The sequence below is a fragment of the Lagopus muta genome, chromosome 8 (assembly GCF_023343835.1).
Source record: "Lagopus muta isolate bLagMut1 chromosome 8, bLagMut1 primary, whole genome shotgun sequence".
Taxonomy (NCBI): Eukaryota; Metazoa; Chordata; class Aves; order Galliformes; family Phasianidae; genus Lagopus; species Lagopus muta.
In genome coordinates this window covers 20,001,651-20,017,868 of record NC_064440.1, presented here as the reverse complement: position 1 = coordinate 20,017,868, position 16,218 = coordinate 20,001,651, and the positions used below count along the sequence as shown (strand labels likewise).

The 16,218-nt window shown below is 36.6% G+C and overlaps 1 protein-coding gene across 1 annotated transcript in view; it reads left to right on the top strand.

Moving 5' to 3' along the window:
* The window catches only part of OLA1 (Obg like ATPase 1), an 86,337-nt gene that overhangs the window by 33,548 nt on the left and 36,571 nt on the right, over window positions 1–16,218 (top strand). Inside the window, exons 5-6 of the mRNA XM_048953723.1 lie at window positions 3,209–3,384; window positions 15,987–16,067. Coding sequence (XP_048809680.1) covers window positions 3,209–3,384; window positions 15,987–16,067 — 257 coding nt within the window. The remainder of the gene's footprint in view (window positions 1–3,208; window positions 3,385–15,986; window positions 16,068–16,218) is intronic.

Below are 16,218 nucleotides of genomic sequence, written 5' to 3'. Positions count from 1 at the left end.
TAAATAGGTGTCATCACTAACTGGGTACTCCAAAGAGATCTGCCCTTGCAAAGCTCCTTAGCTGTTGGAAAAGGATCTGTACTGCTTGATGGCACCGTGGGCCCAGCCAGCCCAAATGAAACAACCAGGGATAAGTCCCTGCAACTGAGCAACCCTTTATGCTTGGGCCTGCTGGCAGCTGAAGAGGGTGCTGGGTAGCTGGCAGTGGGGGTTTCCAAGCTCCCACTTTCTAGTAACTTTGTAGTTAAGCTTAGTATAGTCCTTTATAAAATCTTTGCCTTGTTTGGGTAGTGGTTTCTGCATGCCACTAAAATATTATGGGAATTTACCACAGGAGACTTGCTTACAGCAAACTTCATGTTTTCAACTCTATGGGTCTTGTTCTTTTACACCAAAGGAAGTGGAAGGGGTCTGCCTTTCAAGCTTAAATGCAGATTCATTGTTTTTTTCTGGGGATATTTTGAAAAAAGGTTCCTTGCTAGGATAACTGAAGAAAGAGGTGAATATCTTCAACTTAATTTGAAAAGCTGATAAAGCTTTAATAAAAATATACCTCTGGTGGGGCACAGTAGACACCAGAGAACTCATAATCCATTCCACAAATTACTGATTATAGTTTCCCATGTACCTTTCAATATGGCTGTGTGTTTAGCTTTGATCAATGATCCTGTTCTTACTCACATAGTTCAGACTTTCTAGAATTGCTTCCTTCCATCCTGTCCACTCTGCCCTTCTCATTATAAATGCATTTGGAGAAGAAGATCATTGTTGTTTTGGGATTGTTTATTTTCTTCCTCTCGAAGGTTTCAATTAGGGCTTTTAATTTTTTGAGATGTTTCTTTTGAAACTTTCTCAAGCAAACCTGTTTTATGCACTTATTTTTTTGCTACCTCTGAGGTAAACCAGTTCTTTTCCTTTGTGGAAGACAATACTGGTATTTCCCAGAGAGCATAAAACCATTTGAAGCAGACTTACATTCCTAGCTGCTGTTATTTGCTTTGGGAGCCAGCTTCCTTAAAACCTAAACAGTCCATTCACTTTTTATTTTTTCTGTTTTAAATATGGCATCTTGAGGCACAGAGCTTTTCTCCTGACTTTTACAGTGTTGTGGTTTTTTTTGTTTTTTTTTTTTAAGACCACTAAATGCAGCAGAAAGATGCGAACAACTTGAGAATGTGTTATTTAGATGGCAATGTACACTTTTTTCTCAATACAAGGATGAAATATGAACTTTTTCCTTTTTTAGCCAGCTAAATACTCTTTATCTGCTGAGAAAGCCGGGCTGGTAGAAGAGTTTTTGATTGGTGTGGTTACATCTTTTTTTTTATTTTATTTTTATTTTTATTCAGTAATTTCCTTGTGAATCTAAACAGATCTGTAGAATGATATTTTCTTGTTTGTGTGCACCCAGACATCCCATGTCCCATTGCAGACTGCTGTGCGCAAACAGGTTTTATGGAAGATGACTATTATGTGCCTTGTTCTTTGCTTTGTACTGGTATGAGTTAGTGTGGCAGGTTTTCTTTTGACAGAGCAGCCTGTTCTCCCATTGCAGCCAGCCTCGGGATTGCATCTGTTGCAGAGGTGCTTTTCTTTGTATCAGGGGACTCTGGGATCATTCTTGGAGAGTGACAGCTGATGGGCAAGGAGGGAGCTTCCCCTCACTGCTGTTTTAAAGGCTTTTTGTGTATTTGTCTGAAAATGATTTGATGTTTAACTGCCAGCAACATTTCAAGCCTGTGTATAGTCTGTTTTGATGGTGAAATCTTTATTGCTAAAAACCACTATTTTCAGTAAGTTAGGAAGGAAACTGAAGTTTAAGATACATGTGGCAATGAAGAATCTTAGCTGCCTGTCAGTTAAGGAGTGGTTTGTAGTTTAGCTTTTTTCTTATGGGTAGTACAAAAATTGCCTTTATTTCCTTGTAAAAAAGCAGTTCGTTTTCATTTTGGTAATATTTATATAAAGTTCTCATAATGACTTATTTCTGAGATACGTATTTAACATTACAGGTTAAGTGCACAAATACTCTGAAAATGGTTCTAGGAATAAGTAATAAACTGTTCATATTTTTGTTTTTAAAATATTTATAGATTTTTTTAAATGCTTTTTATTTGATAATTTAAGCCCTAGTTGAATTATGTTGCCATGTTGTCTTCAGAAGGGCATGAAGTCAGCACACATGCTTCAGTAATATCTGGTTGTTTTACCCTTATGTTTCCAGTTGGCAATTTGAAATTATGGCTTCAACTGCACTTTAAATATGTGATAATAGCATGTGTTTCTAATAAGGGCCAGCACCATTTTGTTCAGATAGTGTGAATGGTTGTCACTCATATATGACAAATGCACCTTCATCTGCTTCTTTGATGGCCCCCTAAAAACCATACCCTCAAATCAGGCCGATGAAATTAGCTGCTGTGTAAATTGTGTGTCTGAGTGGTTCATTATCTAATCACCGTCACAACCACAGTGATAAAGTAGATTGAAACAGGGAAGAGGTCTGCCAGATGATTTCAGGCCTTTTTTTTTCCTAAACACCGTTTCCCTTGGAAACACTAAGAGTCATTCAGAACTTCAGAATTCTTTGTCTAGAACTTCTTTTTTTCTTAATGCATAAAATTGGTCAGCCAGTGAGGGTTGCCAGGATGATTTGTAAGGTTTTCTTTCCACGAGTCATTTACTGTATATGCTGAAATGTTCTACAATTTTGAATTTGGCTGCTGTGTTTGCTACTGGTAGGTAAGATACCATTAGATACAGTGATACCAATTTTCAGAAAAGTGCTTTAATCTGTTCTTTTTAGAAGAAACTCTTAAAGATGGCTTAATCATAGACTCACAGAATGGCTTAGGTTGGAAGGGACCTTAAAGATCATGTAGTTCCAACTCCCCTGCTGTGGGCAGAGTTGCCAGCCACCAGATGAGGCTGCCCAGAGCCCCATCCAGCCTGGCCATAAATGCTCTCCTGAAATGTGTAATGCTGTGCTTTGTATCCATGTGTATAAATCTCTGCATTTGGGAGTTTATACATAAATATACAATCTTAAACTGTATGGTATAAAATATTGCCTATAATGCTTGTGTACAGTCAGTAAGACAGACTGCTGACTTGACTTTTTTATTGCAAACTCTTGTGATTCTTGATAGTCTGTTTTAAATTCTGTCTTGTTGGCTTAGTACATAATTTAAATTTTCTCTTGTTTTAGGAGCATTTGAAGATGATGATATCACTCATGTGGAAGGAAGTGTAGATCCTGTTCGAGACATTGAAATAATACATGAGGAACTTAGACTGAAAGATGAAGAACTGATCACTCAGAGTATAGACAAGCTAGAAAAAGTAGCTGTGAGAGGAGGAGACAAGAAGTTGAAACCTGAATATGTGAGTATAAAAGTAGATAATTTATTGCTGTCTGCATTGAATTCAAATTTTTGTACTGTTGGATTTTGCTAATGATTTCCCACATGCATAATACGAAACTCTACTGCCATTTTTGTGTGTCTTTTACTGTAAATAAGTATTGAATTTTTTTTTGAAAGCTTAAGATTTCATTTATAAAACTCATTGAAATAGAATAGAACGGCTAAGGTTAGAAGGGAACTTCAACCAAGCCCCCTGCCAAGATGGGGTGACGTGGGGAAGGGTGAAGGTTTGTCATTTAAAAAATTTAACTGTAATTTTCTTGCTGACAGCTTGTTATATTAGAGTTGCCAGCACTTCATCAAACTAAGATCAGGGGTTTAGTCATGATTCAAAGTCCAGCAGTCACTTCCAAATTCCTCTTGCTATCAAGTTGCACTCTGATACCAGTATTCCTTGTGTCTCTACCAAATGAATGTACCTTCTTAATCTGATTGCACTATTGTGTTTTTTGTGCATGTTAACTTCAACTAGCAGTCTTCATTTCATTTTTGAATGTAGTTATGGAAAGCTGTTTAAATGAGCTCAATTATCACAGGGTAACAGTGGTGTTTTTTTTGTAGGTTAGAAATATATAATAATTATCAGCTTTAAGTATATTTTTTCAAATGATTATTTTACTGCCACTTTTTAGTCAACTAGAGTTTGCAGGTAGTCTAGTTATTAATTTTTCCTTATTTCATGAAATTTCTAGAGATATTTCTGGTGGTATGTAAAGAGTATTCTCTAATTATTACAACAGCATATCAATGTGAGAACAGGCTATTTATGCTTGGTAATTATCCAGTGAAAAATACTGGTTTATTCTATATCTTTTTAGATAGCAATTAATAAGAAAAAAAAATTGTCACATCAGTGCTGGTATTTTAGTTTACTAATATTAAAGTGCACTTAAAAAAATTTTTTTTTTTTTTGCCCTAGCTAGTGTTGAGCATTGAACAGAATCTGAAATCGAATATCCTTCTCCATGATGCAGTGATAAAAAGCACTTCCTTGGTAGTTTCTGTTGGTGAAGAGCTAGTCTTTCTTTGTCTGGCTTTAGAAGTATTCTATTCCTTGATTGGTGTAGGCGAGAAAAAGCAGCTAAGGTTGGACCATTTGAAGTCTTTTGTAAAAGCCCAGAGAGAATCAGTTGTGCTTCCCTTCAGGTCACCTGACACATCAACGTGTTTTGAGAACATGTGGGCAGTGATTTTTGTCCTTCATATATAGTTGCATCTGCTTAGAGGAACACTGAAACTTAGGCCTACAGTTTCAAATAGCATCTTGCATGTTTAAATTCATGTTAGAGACAAGCAAAAACCTTGTCCATAGAGAATTCCAAGTTCGGACAGAGGCTGTATTTCACTTCAGAATGAGAAAATGAAAATAAGGTAGGCATAATGCTGTTCTGTCCAAGTCGGTGAGCTCTTCTCGCTTACTTCCTTGTACAGTCACCTCTGGAAAAAATCTGTTTCTCACAATGGAAACGTTTTTGTCCAGATTTTTAGTGTGCTTGTCTGAAGTGTCTTTCTGTGCCAAGAAAGAATTCAACAGGTGTTTTTTTTTTTTTTTGGATGTCAGGAAGATGTAATCAAAGTGCATTTAAAGTTCTCAATGTCATCATGTAACCCTAATGGATAGGTACAGTTATCGCTGCATAACAGACCTATTCTTACTCATTTTATAGCTACAGGAAGTTGGCATGTGCTTAAAAACAGAAAACATCAGATTATTCTAAAATGAAGGAAGACAGTAAATTAAAATCCCAAATCTAGAAACACAATTTAAATCAATTAGAACTTTAACATCTCCATTATTAGTTGATCTCTACTCAGCTTTTGTTTCTTATCCTTTTCTATGCCTCTCCCTTCAATCTCCTAACCATTATTTAATTTGTGATTCAACTGTCAGAATGACTTTCTCATCTTGTGTTTGTAATTTAGACTTCCTGTCATTCCTTGCGGGATTTTAGCCTTTCTTTGTGATCACAAGAAAACGCAAGGTTTTGAAGTTGCGTAGCTCTGCCAGTTCTAACCTCAGTAACAGCTGTTACACTTGGCCAGTTTCAGCTGAGTTTGTCAACAACAATAGAGGTTTCAAAGGTATTAAATTCTTTTGTTTCATGGAAATGGGTGGCTGAACAGAAGGGAAAGGCGCAAATAAAATTCTTCTGTGGAGACAAAGGCTGCAAGTAGGAACTCTGCTCTCTAGAGTCACCAGAGAATCTTCCCAGGGAAGTGCTGTGGAGCATCAGGTCTTTTGAGTCCTGCTGATCTTGGATCTCCTTCTTCGTCTTCCTTTGTGGCTTGTATGCTTGAATTGTGAGGTGGGCAGTAGACCTTAGTAAAAAGGACATTTTTAGGGTAAAGGTCTGAAAGGTCTGTCAGGTTGATTTTCTTTTCCCGGTCAATCAATCCTCAGGCCTCATTATGCGTTTCTTACCAATAGACTTGTGTGTAAGATCATAACAGCGAGTCTCTGACTTTTCCATCTACTGGATGAGTTCACTTAGATTTTCAGTTACTGGGTTGTAATTAGCTCCTCTACAGCTTTTCTTGTCTTTTTTTCCTTTACTGTTTTGCATTGCAGAGAAGGCCTGTGCTTACGCTTACATACTGGCCTGCAGAATTAACTGCAGTTAATGACTTCCTTATCGTTTCCTCTTACTGCATATGTGATTGGTGGGGGAAAAAAAATGATAAGTAAAACAATTAAAGATTACACTTCCCTGGAGCAAATAACCCAATGTAAGGTTTTTGCAGGTACCTGAAAGGAGGTTGCAGCAAGGAAGGTGTCTGTCTCTTTTCTCAGGTGACAGTGGATAGAACACAAGGAAATGGTCTGAAGTTGTGCCAGGGGAGATTTGGATTGGATATTTGGAAGAATTTATTTGTGGAAAAGGCCGCCAATGGCAGTAGTGGAGTCCCTATCCCTGGTGATGTATAAGAGATGTGTGGACATGGCACTAAGGGATGTGATTTAGTTGTAGAACTTGGTAGCTGAGGTTTATGATTGGACTTAATGATCTTGAAGGTCTTTTCCAACTTAGATAATTCTGTGATTCTGTGTATTTTGTACTTCCTCTTTCTAGGGTAGAAAAGACATTGAGACAGTAGTGTAGAGTGGATTAAGGGCTTTTTTTTCTAACAGTTTGCCAACATAAATTAGGAGAGAATGGAAACCTTCTCAACGTTTGCCTTTTTTACATGATACAACATTAAAATACTAGATATTGCTAATATTCTCCTTCTGCAACAGAGGTTCACAACAAACAGCTGTTCTCTGTTTTCTGAGTGCTCATAGTGGTTTCCCTTTCAGGAAAACTGGGGAATTAAAAGAGGAAAAACTTGATATTTCCAGGTAGCATTGTTTTGGTTTTTTTTTTTTTCCTATGATTTTCTCATCCTTTTTGGAGGAATTTAAAGATACTTGAGAATTTCTTAATTTTTAACTGAGGAGAGTTTTGAAAGTTCTGTGTTTTGTTCAAGTAAAAATACTGAAAGCTTTCTTAACCATATAACTTTCAGACCTTCTAATTGCTTTCTTTCCCCAGTTAAATAGAAACATCTAGCACTTGAATTGCATTTTTCATTTCTTTCCACTTTTTTTAGAACACTTTGAAATCTATTGAGGAAAAATGCTATATAATGTTAGGGAAGGAAGAAGATGAGGTAAGAAAAGAAATAGTATTAAGCTTAGTTAAGCTTGTTTTTCCTTTAGTTGTTTGCTCTGAATGTAACAATAAGCTTAATATGAAAGCTATGGAAAAGTTACTGATTTCAGAGAGACTATAATCTCTGGGTGACCTGTGTAAACTTATTGTTGCTATCAAAGGGGATTTCAGTATGTGCTTCATGAAACCTAATTGAAAGTAGAAGTCATTCTTCTTATGTCATAAATATGAATTGTTTGCTTTGTCAGTAAGCCTCCATAGCTGTAACTCCATAGTTCGAAATCTGTGAAAGCTTTCCCCCATCCTGGGTGGGGAAAAAACAGAAAAGAGCAAATTGTCTGTCTGTATCAGCCAGGAATTCTGAAATCTGATGTTTTCATTGGATTGCCTGCCTTCTCACACCTTTGCTCAGACTTGTTAATTATCATTTTTTCTTCACGTAAGCCCACGTTGTGTATAGTTGGTAAGTTCACCTTTGTGCGATGACCTGGCTTTGCTATTGAATACAGTGTTAACTGTTAGCACTGTCTCTCGCAGAATTGATTTCTCAATCCCCTGTCAGCAGAAATAAAGTAGCCAACTGCTGTTAAGGAGCCATCAATGAAATAATTTTCAAGTTCTACTTAAAAATCAATAACACAATATGGTCCAAGATCAGCAATATGTACTGTTGACACAGGCTTGGAATAGCTTCCTTTACACTCACATTTTTGCGTTTTGCAAGCATTCTCAGTCTACTTAGAAATGATTGCCTGCTTTTACTAAGAATACTGTTCTTTCAGACTCAACATATCTTTATGTAATATTTTGACTATGACCTTCTTACAAGGTGTTGTAGAACAAAAATATTTCTGATATTTTTGTGTACTACTGTAGCATGAATATAACTTCAGAAAGCCAATGAGTAGCTTTGATTTTTATCTTTTTGGTGCTGGTATCTGCAGAGATATGAGAAAGAATTTGAATTAAACTTCACTGTTGTTAGCTTATTCATCTGTCATTTTTGGGTAGCAGGAGATTTCAAAGGAAAATTGAGGTATCTTTCATATTTATAGATCTTGTTTTAAATATATATTTATATATGTGTATATATACATGATTTATGGGATTTTCAGTCCTGGAGATGGAGATCTTCAAGTTAATACAATATAATACAGTTAAGTGAACATTATTACAGGATTCTCTTCCATTACCCTTCCTGCATGATTCAATTCTAGTCCTTAGAGATTGACCCACTGCAATTGATAGCTATTCATTCATCCCTTTGTTAGTGCTCCAAATCTTGAATTCCACCACAGAATAATTTGTGGTGGTAATGGTATTGTGATTTATATATCTGACCACAAGAATATTATTTATAGTTCAGTTCACACAGACTGTTGACTTCAGTGATACGAAGACAAAATCTTCAGGTCAGTATCAGTGCCTGCAGTGTTTGAGCTTCCAATTTTCAGTTGAAAGGCAGCTTTTACAATAGGTCAGTATCAGTGTCCGCTGCATTTGAACTTCCAGTTTTCAGCTCAAAGGATGCTTTTGTAAGTTCTGCAAGATGTCTGAATTCTGTCGCTAAAGTGTGTCAACTTGAAAATTAGGTTAGTTTTTGAAACTGAATACAATTTTTAAGAGCAAAAGTAATTGCAATTATGAAAATAAAGATGCCTTTTTATGTCTTTGTATCAGTACCATTTAATGCAGAACTGCATCAAGCTTTGCTTTGTTATTGCAGTAGATGATGAATTAATTGGTACGATGACCATAACCACAGTGCATAAATAGCCATAAGCACATATGTATCTATGTAATCTATGCCCCTTCCTTCCCTCCTCCCTTCCATTTACTGTCTTGGTCTTGTCCTTATAATGCAGGAGCTGTTTGAAAAGTGGTTTTGTTCATTTAAAATTACTAATAGCATCTGGGAGATGAATCACAAACAGCAGAGGGATGGTAGATTCTGTTGCTTCTCATTACCAATGTGCTACGTGAAAACAGGGTGTAAGTCTTCCCTTCCTGCAATATTCTGATGAATGGGATTGTGCTCAGCAGAATTTGCTGACCTCGTACTGCAAGTGCTCACCAGAGTTCTCACGGATGGATGAACTTTGATTTCATCTAACTGATGATGTCAGTTGGGAATTTTCACCTTTCTTTCATTCCGAGTTGAAGATAAATGCTGTGGTGAATTGGATTTCTTTTTGTCAGTTGCTTTCGTCTCCTTTTGTGACGAAAGTTTGAGAGGTCAATGTGTTCCACTGGAATAAGAGGGAAAGAAAAATTGTACATTGTTGACACACTTTTTGCCAATGACTTGTTACAATTAGTAACTTAAATGTTAAATCATAGGGAATCAAGAAAATATTTATATTCTTAATGCATGTAATTATGCCTAAAATCTTCAGTGGACCATTTGCTGTGCTTAATGCGGTATTTAGAGGAAATTAAAGTTCATTCTGAAGAACATTATGAATGTAACAGGAATATATTTGTGGCAGATGTTTGTGAATTAATTGGTAGTAAAGCCTGAGGTAGAAATATATAATGTGTAAATACATGTTTGGATTTCTTTGGGAATTATCAGTAGACAAAGGCAATTTAGTGCTTACTTTCTGTCATGGCTGATCTTTCCTGTGTAGATTTGAACAGTGAATTAGAATAATTACTTTTGCAAAGAATGTATCTCTGGGTATGTCTAGATCAAGCCACAGTTGCAATTTTTAAGTGGACAGTATATGCGACAAAACATCTCTGTATCTGAATAATTGTACTCTGAAAAATATCCCTTTCTCAGTTGGCTTTATTTACTTCTAGGACAAATATCCTCACATGGAATTCCTTGGAAATGAGGCTATGTAGACAAGTGCAGTAAGAAGAGCTTGGTCAATCTGCGTCTAAGATGTGTCATTTTGATTTTCAGTTCAAGTTCCCTTTCTGAATTTCTGAACTGAGAGAAATAATCACTTGAAGATAGATTACTTTTTGTATTCATGTCTGCTTAATTTTCTTCTAGAAATCTAGGACTGAATATATCTTGTGGGTGTTTTTTTTTTTTTTTTTTTTTTTTTTTAGTGTGTTATGCATTTAAACCAGTAAAGATGGCCAACACAGGAGAATTTGAGGTTTATTAACATGAGTTATGTTGTCTGGAATGCTTTTAAAACGTTATAAGTGGAAGTACTTGCAGTGGTTCATAAACATTGCTGGCATCTAGCTCTGAGTAAACCTTATGCCATGTACAGCTTGTACTGGCTCTGTTAGGATGTACTGAATAGAAGAAAGGATAATACACTTGTCCTAAATCCATTACTTCTCCCATTGTATTTTCATTAAAGTCGGTGAGCAAGGGAATTGTAAGAGATTAGACATTGTTTTGTGCCTCAGAGGAGCTCACTGTTGATGCAGTACCTGACTTGTTCTCTTCCTTGCACCCAGCTGCTACAGCTTATTTAACCACTTAAAACATTTGAAAAACATGACCTTTTAAACTTGGTGTTTTGTCTTAATTGTCCTTTAAAAGTACTGCTGTTTCCAAACATTGCTTTTATCATAAATTCTTATTTTATCAATTTAGTCTCTCTCTTGTAAATTACCAGAAAGCCTCTAAGGGAAGTACAGAGATGAAGTTATGCCAGGTAGAGCTGAAAGAGATTTTCCCAGGAAAGTCTGAACGGAAGGACTGTGGTTGCCATGTATTTCATTGTGTTAATGAGGAAGTGTTAAATGTTGAATGGTGTGGGTGCAGTAACTTGTTTTTTGAGAAGCACAGCTTTGCTATCTAGCAGTACTCTTTATTCTCTGTGGACATGTAATTTGTATATGTGTCTGAAAAGACACCGCAGCTATTTTGAAAGCCAGATGAAATCATAGTAATGATCTAGTTTGATCCCCTGCATGTCTTTACTGTTGATAAATAAAACATGTTTTAAAATATCCTTTTATTCTGTATTTGTCAAGCTTCAACTTTTCAGCCATTTTTTCAGTGATCTGTGTTAGTGATTTTTTGAGACTTTTGTTAATTATATATATATAAAATGCTGTAAGAATAGAAGAGTAAGATTTAAGCACAACTGGGTCTTCACATGTAAGCACTTGTTCAAAACCTTTTATGCCTTTTCTCCTATCTTTTGTTGTTCAGTATTTCAGCAGAGAAGTGTAGAAGTATTCATGTTTGACACTAGTACTTATATACTCAAAGATTGTATTAGTCTTTTTAGTTAATTTAGTACATTTCATTTGCTTGTAACTTTCAAGTCTCAGTCACTCTAGCAAGGAGCAGGTATTCTACTTGGTAAATACCATGTCCATAGTTCCTCATCCTCCATCCAGTACTCTGATGACTTGAATTTATTGTACTGAAAAACACTGTTTGCTTTCACTAAATCTCTCTGACAGTTCTGCTCACTACATGTATGATTATGCTCCTCATAGTCACTTACTCTCATCATTTGTCAATAAAATGGTCTTTTTTAGAGTGTTGACAAAAGATAACTAGCAATATGCAAACAGTTTATTTGGAGCGTCACCAGAAACTCAAGGAGTTGTTGATCGACAATTATGTTCTAGGCCTACTGGTTTAGGTGGTGTTGATTCCATTTAGTGTATGCAGTGTTTGTTTTTTAATTAAACACTTTCATACGACCCAGCCAGATTCTTGAGTCTGAATTGTTCACTTTACACTGTTACCTTCATTGCTGGCTTGCTGTGACTTATGTATGAAATGTGAGGTAGTAGCCAAGAGCTACAGGTAATGGCTTTAGGTAGTTCTTCCAGTGCGTGAGAGGAACAGAACAGTGAAGTTGATAGAATGTGGACAATTACATCTCCTTCGCCAAGTTACTACTTTGGTATAGTGTTGCCTAAATTGAAATATTTTAATAAAACACGTTTGCTTTTCAAGTGTTGTCATATGGCTGATCAGTTACTATATTTTGGAGGTCTTGAAGCAAACAAATAAGGTGCAAAGAAGCACTCCACATTTCCTAGAAATATCTCCCTCCAGGGAAGAGAAGAGCGTCGTATTCACAGTCATTCTCCATAGTAGAAGAGACTTTTGCACTGCCTGCAGAATCATGGAGAGTTCACTTGCACTTTGAAGTGTGAAGTGATAATCCTCACAACTGCTTACTTCTTTATTAAATTTGCGGAAGTTAATTACATGCCCTGCTAATTTCCAACAAAAGCCTCACAATTCTTTGGTGCCAAGTAGGCAAGTGAGTTTTCCAAGCTTCAGTTTAGTCCCTCATGCTGCAAGAAGAATTTGGCATACACACACGTTATTACTATCATCCATCCAAGGAGTTTATTAATGTATGCACATTTTTCTATGCAGTAGTGTCTTGCGTCTTGCGAGCACATCTTGATAAATCTAGATGCAATTTGAATGTCCCAACTTTATAAAATACTATAAATACGTATTGTGAAATTCCTGCTTAACATTTCTGTGTTGACTGCTCGTCATCTTTGGAAAACTAGACAGGACATGAACTCAGTATTGCATATAGCTAAGTATACCAAGTATTCATGTGCACTAAGTGTATTGCCAAGGATATAGTCAGAAATGAATTGATGTTTAAAACTGTGGTATTTGATATTCATGATGTTTGCTGTATTTCATATGCGTTTGCAATCATAAGTAAGTTGGATTTTGGAATCTTTTTTGATGATGTTTTAAATGACGCTTGCTATGCTCCTAGCTGAAAAACAAGGGAGTGCTCTTGTCACCAACAAAGAGAAGTGGATTGTCCTGCTGGTGGCAGGCTGACCTCGAAGTGTACAACTGGGGAGGCCAGCCCTAATGAAACCAAGCGGATCATTGCTCCACGTTCTGTTATTAAACATCTTGGAGTTAACTAGAGTAATGACTAAATGTGTTTAAATGACTGTTACAGTGATAGTGAAGATAAAAAGGTCAGTTCATATTCTTTCACCAGGCCTAAATAGAAGCAATTAATAAAACTAAAAACAGTGCTAAAGGAATTATAGCTTCAAAATGTGCTTTTGGCATGTTTGTTTGGGGTATTGGGGCAGCCAAGTGAACAAGAAATATATGGGAGTACTTGCCTTTCTTCATATTGTCAACAAGCATGTAGCAGATTTGTTGCTAAGGGATTGTATTAAATCTCATTTGAATATGACACCACCACTGGTGCAGGAGAATTTGAGTTCCTCTGTCACTCGTGTCATTTTAGCTGTGGACTCTGCCTTACATTCTGCCTGTTGCAGCTGCCCACATTTTCCATCAGAAAAAGTTCCTCTTGGAATAATTCCTATTTTTTTCTTTCCATCTTCTTGCTTAAAACATAGGTTTTCTGTTTTCTTTAAGTTTCTATCCTTTCTTTAAATAGAGCTTTCCCATGCTTTACCTGTTTCTCTGTAAAACTGAAACAGATCTGCACTCAGACAGCCGCCAGCTCTGCACGTCACCTTGGGCTGGTCAGCCTTCCCTGTTCAAGTTACTCATGGAATTCCTCTTGAACAACAGCTGTAAACTGCATAAAGTTGGGTACCTATGGCTTAACTCTGAAAAGTTAGGTTTGTGTCAAAGTTGGCTTAGATATGCAGCTGTCAGAAGAAGAACGTGGACAGGAAGCTCTGATTTTCATCTATGTGCTTAAATATGCTTTAGAAAGAGCAAATGTTTGCTGTATTCATTTCTGAAATTTTCTGGAAGTTCCACAGTACATAGCACCCCTTACAGCATAATTAAAAAGCAAACATTTTACTGCTCCTTAAGCTTAAAAGATTTTCTTTAACAGCTATTGCTGTTATGTTTTCTTCTGTAATCTTTTATCACCTGTAGTTTATGTGCAATAATGTGTTGCTGTTTGGGGGGGAATTACAATGCGAAAAACCACGTGGTAGGTACCTATAGCATTATGTTAAAACCTGAAATGTCGTGCAGTCAGGATTCCTTCACTGCTGACCAGGAATCTTTGAGATTGTGCTGATATATTTTTTTTTTGTTGTTTATGTATTTGAAAAAAAGCTGAAGATAAACATTCTAAATGAAAAGTACCTATCGTTAGAATTGCTTCCCTTGCCTCGTTTATAAGGATTAATTAAAAAATAAAAAGCAGATAGGGTTAAAGATAAGATGGCACCACTGTTTTCTTCTTTATGTGTAATCTTGTTGCATGTCTCTACATAAGCTGTTCTGGCCACTCATCACAGTAACCAGCTGGGCCATTTCACCTGCTGGAGCCATTAAAGAGGACTCTCTCCCCCTAGATTAATCCCCTCCGACATTAGTTTTTTGCTCTGACAACTGGAGCAGGCATTCAGAATTTGCAGGTGGCCAGTGTGACGCACATAATTGCCTACAATTTTAGGCAATGAATAAAAATGGTCTACATTACTTGTCAAAGGTTGTATATGCAGTGCCAAGTGAGATCTATGGGAAGCCTTTTAGGGTTTAAAGAACAGTTAATAGCAAAGCTGCACAGTGCTTTTTTAATCATAATGCATTTGTAATATAGCACTTTGATCTTCTCCTTGTAGGAAATGGTGTTATATTAGCCACTTTTAAACGTTTATGAGTGAAATTCAGTTATAGGAGAGTAAAAGTGATTATTCTTCGTCAGAACATGTTAGATTTCATTAAAAGTTTTAGCGTGCCCCTTCCTTGTTAAAATCTGTGGGGAGTCCTGTTCCTGGAGGGTTTCAAATCAGGATCTGAAGATTTCGAAGAGCTTTGTCTTTGTTTTTCACTGCAGCAACTGCTCGACTAGAAAAGGCTGTAGTAAATACTGATGTTATTTGTGGTTGTTTATAATGTGCCTCAGCCGCCTAGCACTAAGTGTAAAAAATGTTGTGCGCTCAATGGTTCACGGAATGGTTCTTTGTGTTTTAAATACCCTAATTCTCAGTTGTGTCAATTATAACAACAAAAAAAAGCATTATTTAAAGCATGATCATAAATTATCTCTCAGAAAAATCGACGACTCAGAAATGTACTACTCCTAGAAGAGCCAAGGGTGACCTTTCAGACCCGAGAGCCTTTTATTAACACCTGCCTGTAAGGAGAGCCGTGCCACACGCAGCTTTCAGATTCAGCACCACAAAACTGATGAGGAAAGGCTTGAAGGGTTCAGTTTGTGTCACTTGCTGTTTGCCGTTTCCATTTCACAGATGATTAATCTTTCTGTGAAGAAAGGCCAGAGAAACAAAGCACATTGGGCTCTTCCTGCAGTTACTCCTTCTGAATGCACACTAGCTTGCTAACTAAAAGGCCTTTAGATTTCCTGCGGAGAGAGATGTTCTGAAAGTGAATGCAGCTGGTTGGAGGTCACCAGAGCAAGGCTCTTGCCATTGTGTAATGGAGGCTTTGGCAGGTTTCATTTTGGGGGGGAGGGAGAAGGTGTTGGCGAAAAATTAATGCGGAATAAAAAGGGCTCTGGCCATTTGAATTAATTTTTTGAAGGGTGGATCATCAATAATAGGCTCAATTTCTTTGGTGAGCAATTTAAAAAATAGATTTGCAGTGTTTTTTTCCCACCCATTCCCTTTTCTTAATGGCATGTTTATATTGTGCGTGGTCTCTCCCGCTGGATGCTGAAATGTCGCGTCTTACTGAGTTTGAAAAGCAATCTAAAATGTACTGATTTTTACATACGTTTTATGAGTTCTGCTAATTTTCCTGGTGGCAGGAGATGATACTTGGATCTCATGTATTTAACTTTCTGTTGATGGGATTTGTATTGCTTTAGTAATTGCTATTTGTCTTTAATGTCTCTTGAAACAGGAAGTTTTATTTTTTTGAGATGGTAAAAAATGTGTTTAAGGTATATTGTCTAATTTTAAATTAGCACGTTCATGCTGAATTTTAATTTGTATGTGCCTTGCTTATGGAACAGAATTGTTTGATGTCCAGATGACTTTTGACTTTGATTTTTTTGTTTTGTTTTGTTTTTTATAGGATGTAATGTGCAAAATCAAAACCTGGGTAATAGATGAAAAGAAAGCTGTCCGCTTCTATCATGATTGGAATGACAAAGAGGTAGGCTATAAGCATTATCCCATGAACTATCTTCTAATTTTGCAACCTGTTACTGTCTTTTTTCAGTTTTTTTTTTTGTAGAATTCATATCCACAGTGTACTGAATGTTACATTTGTTGCCAATTCTGTTTTTCAGTGTGATCTACTCGCT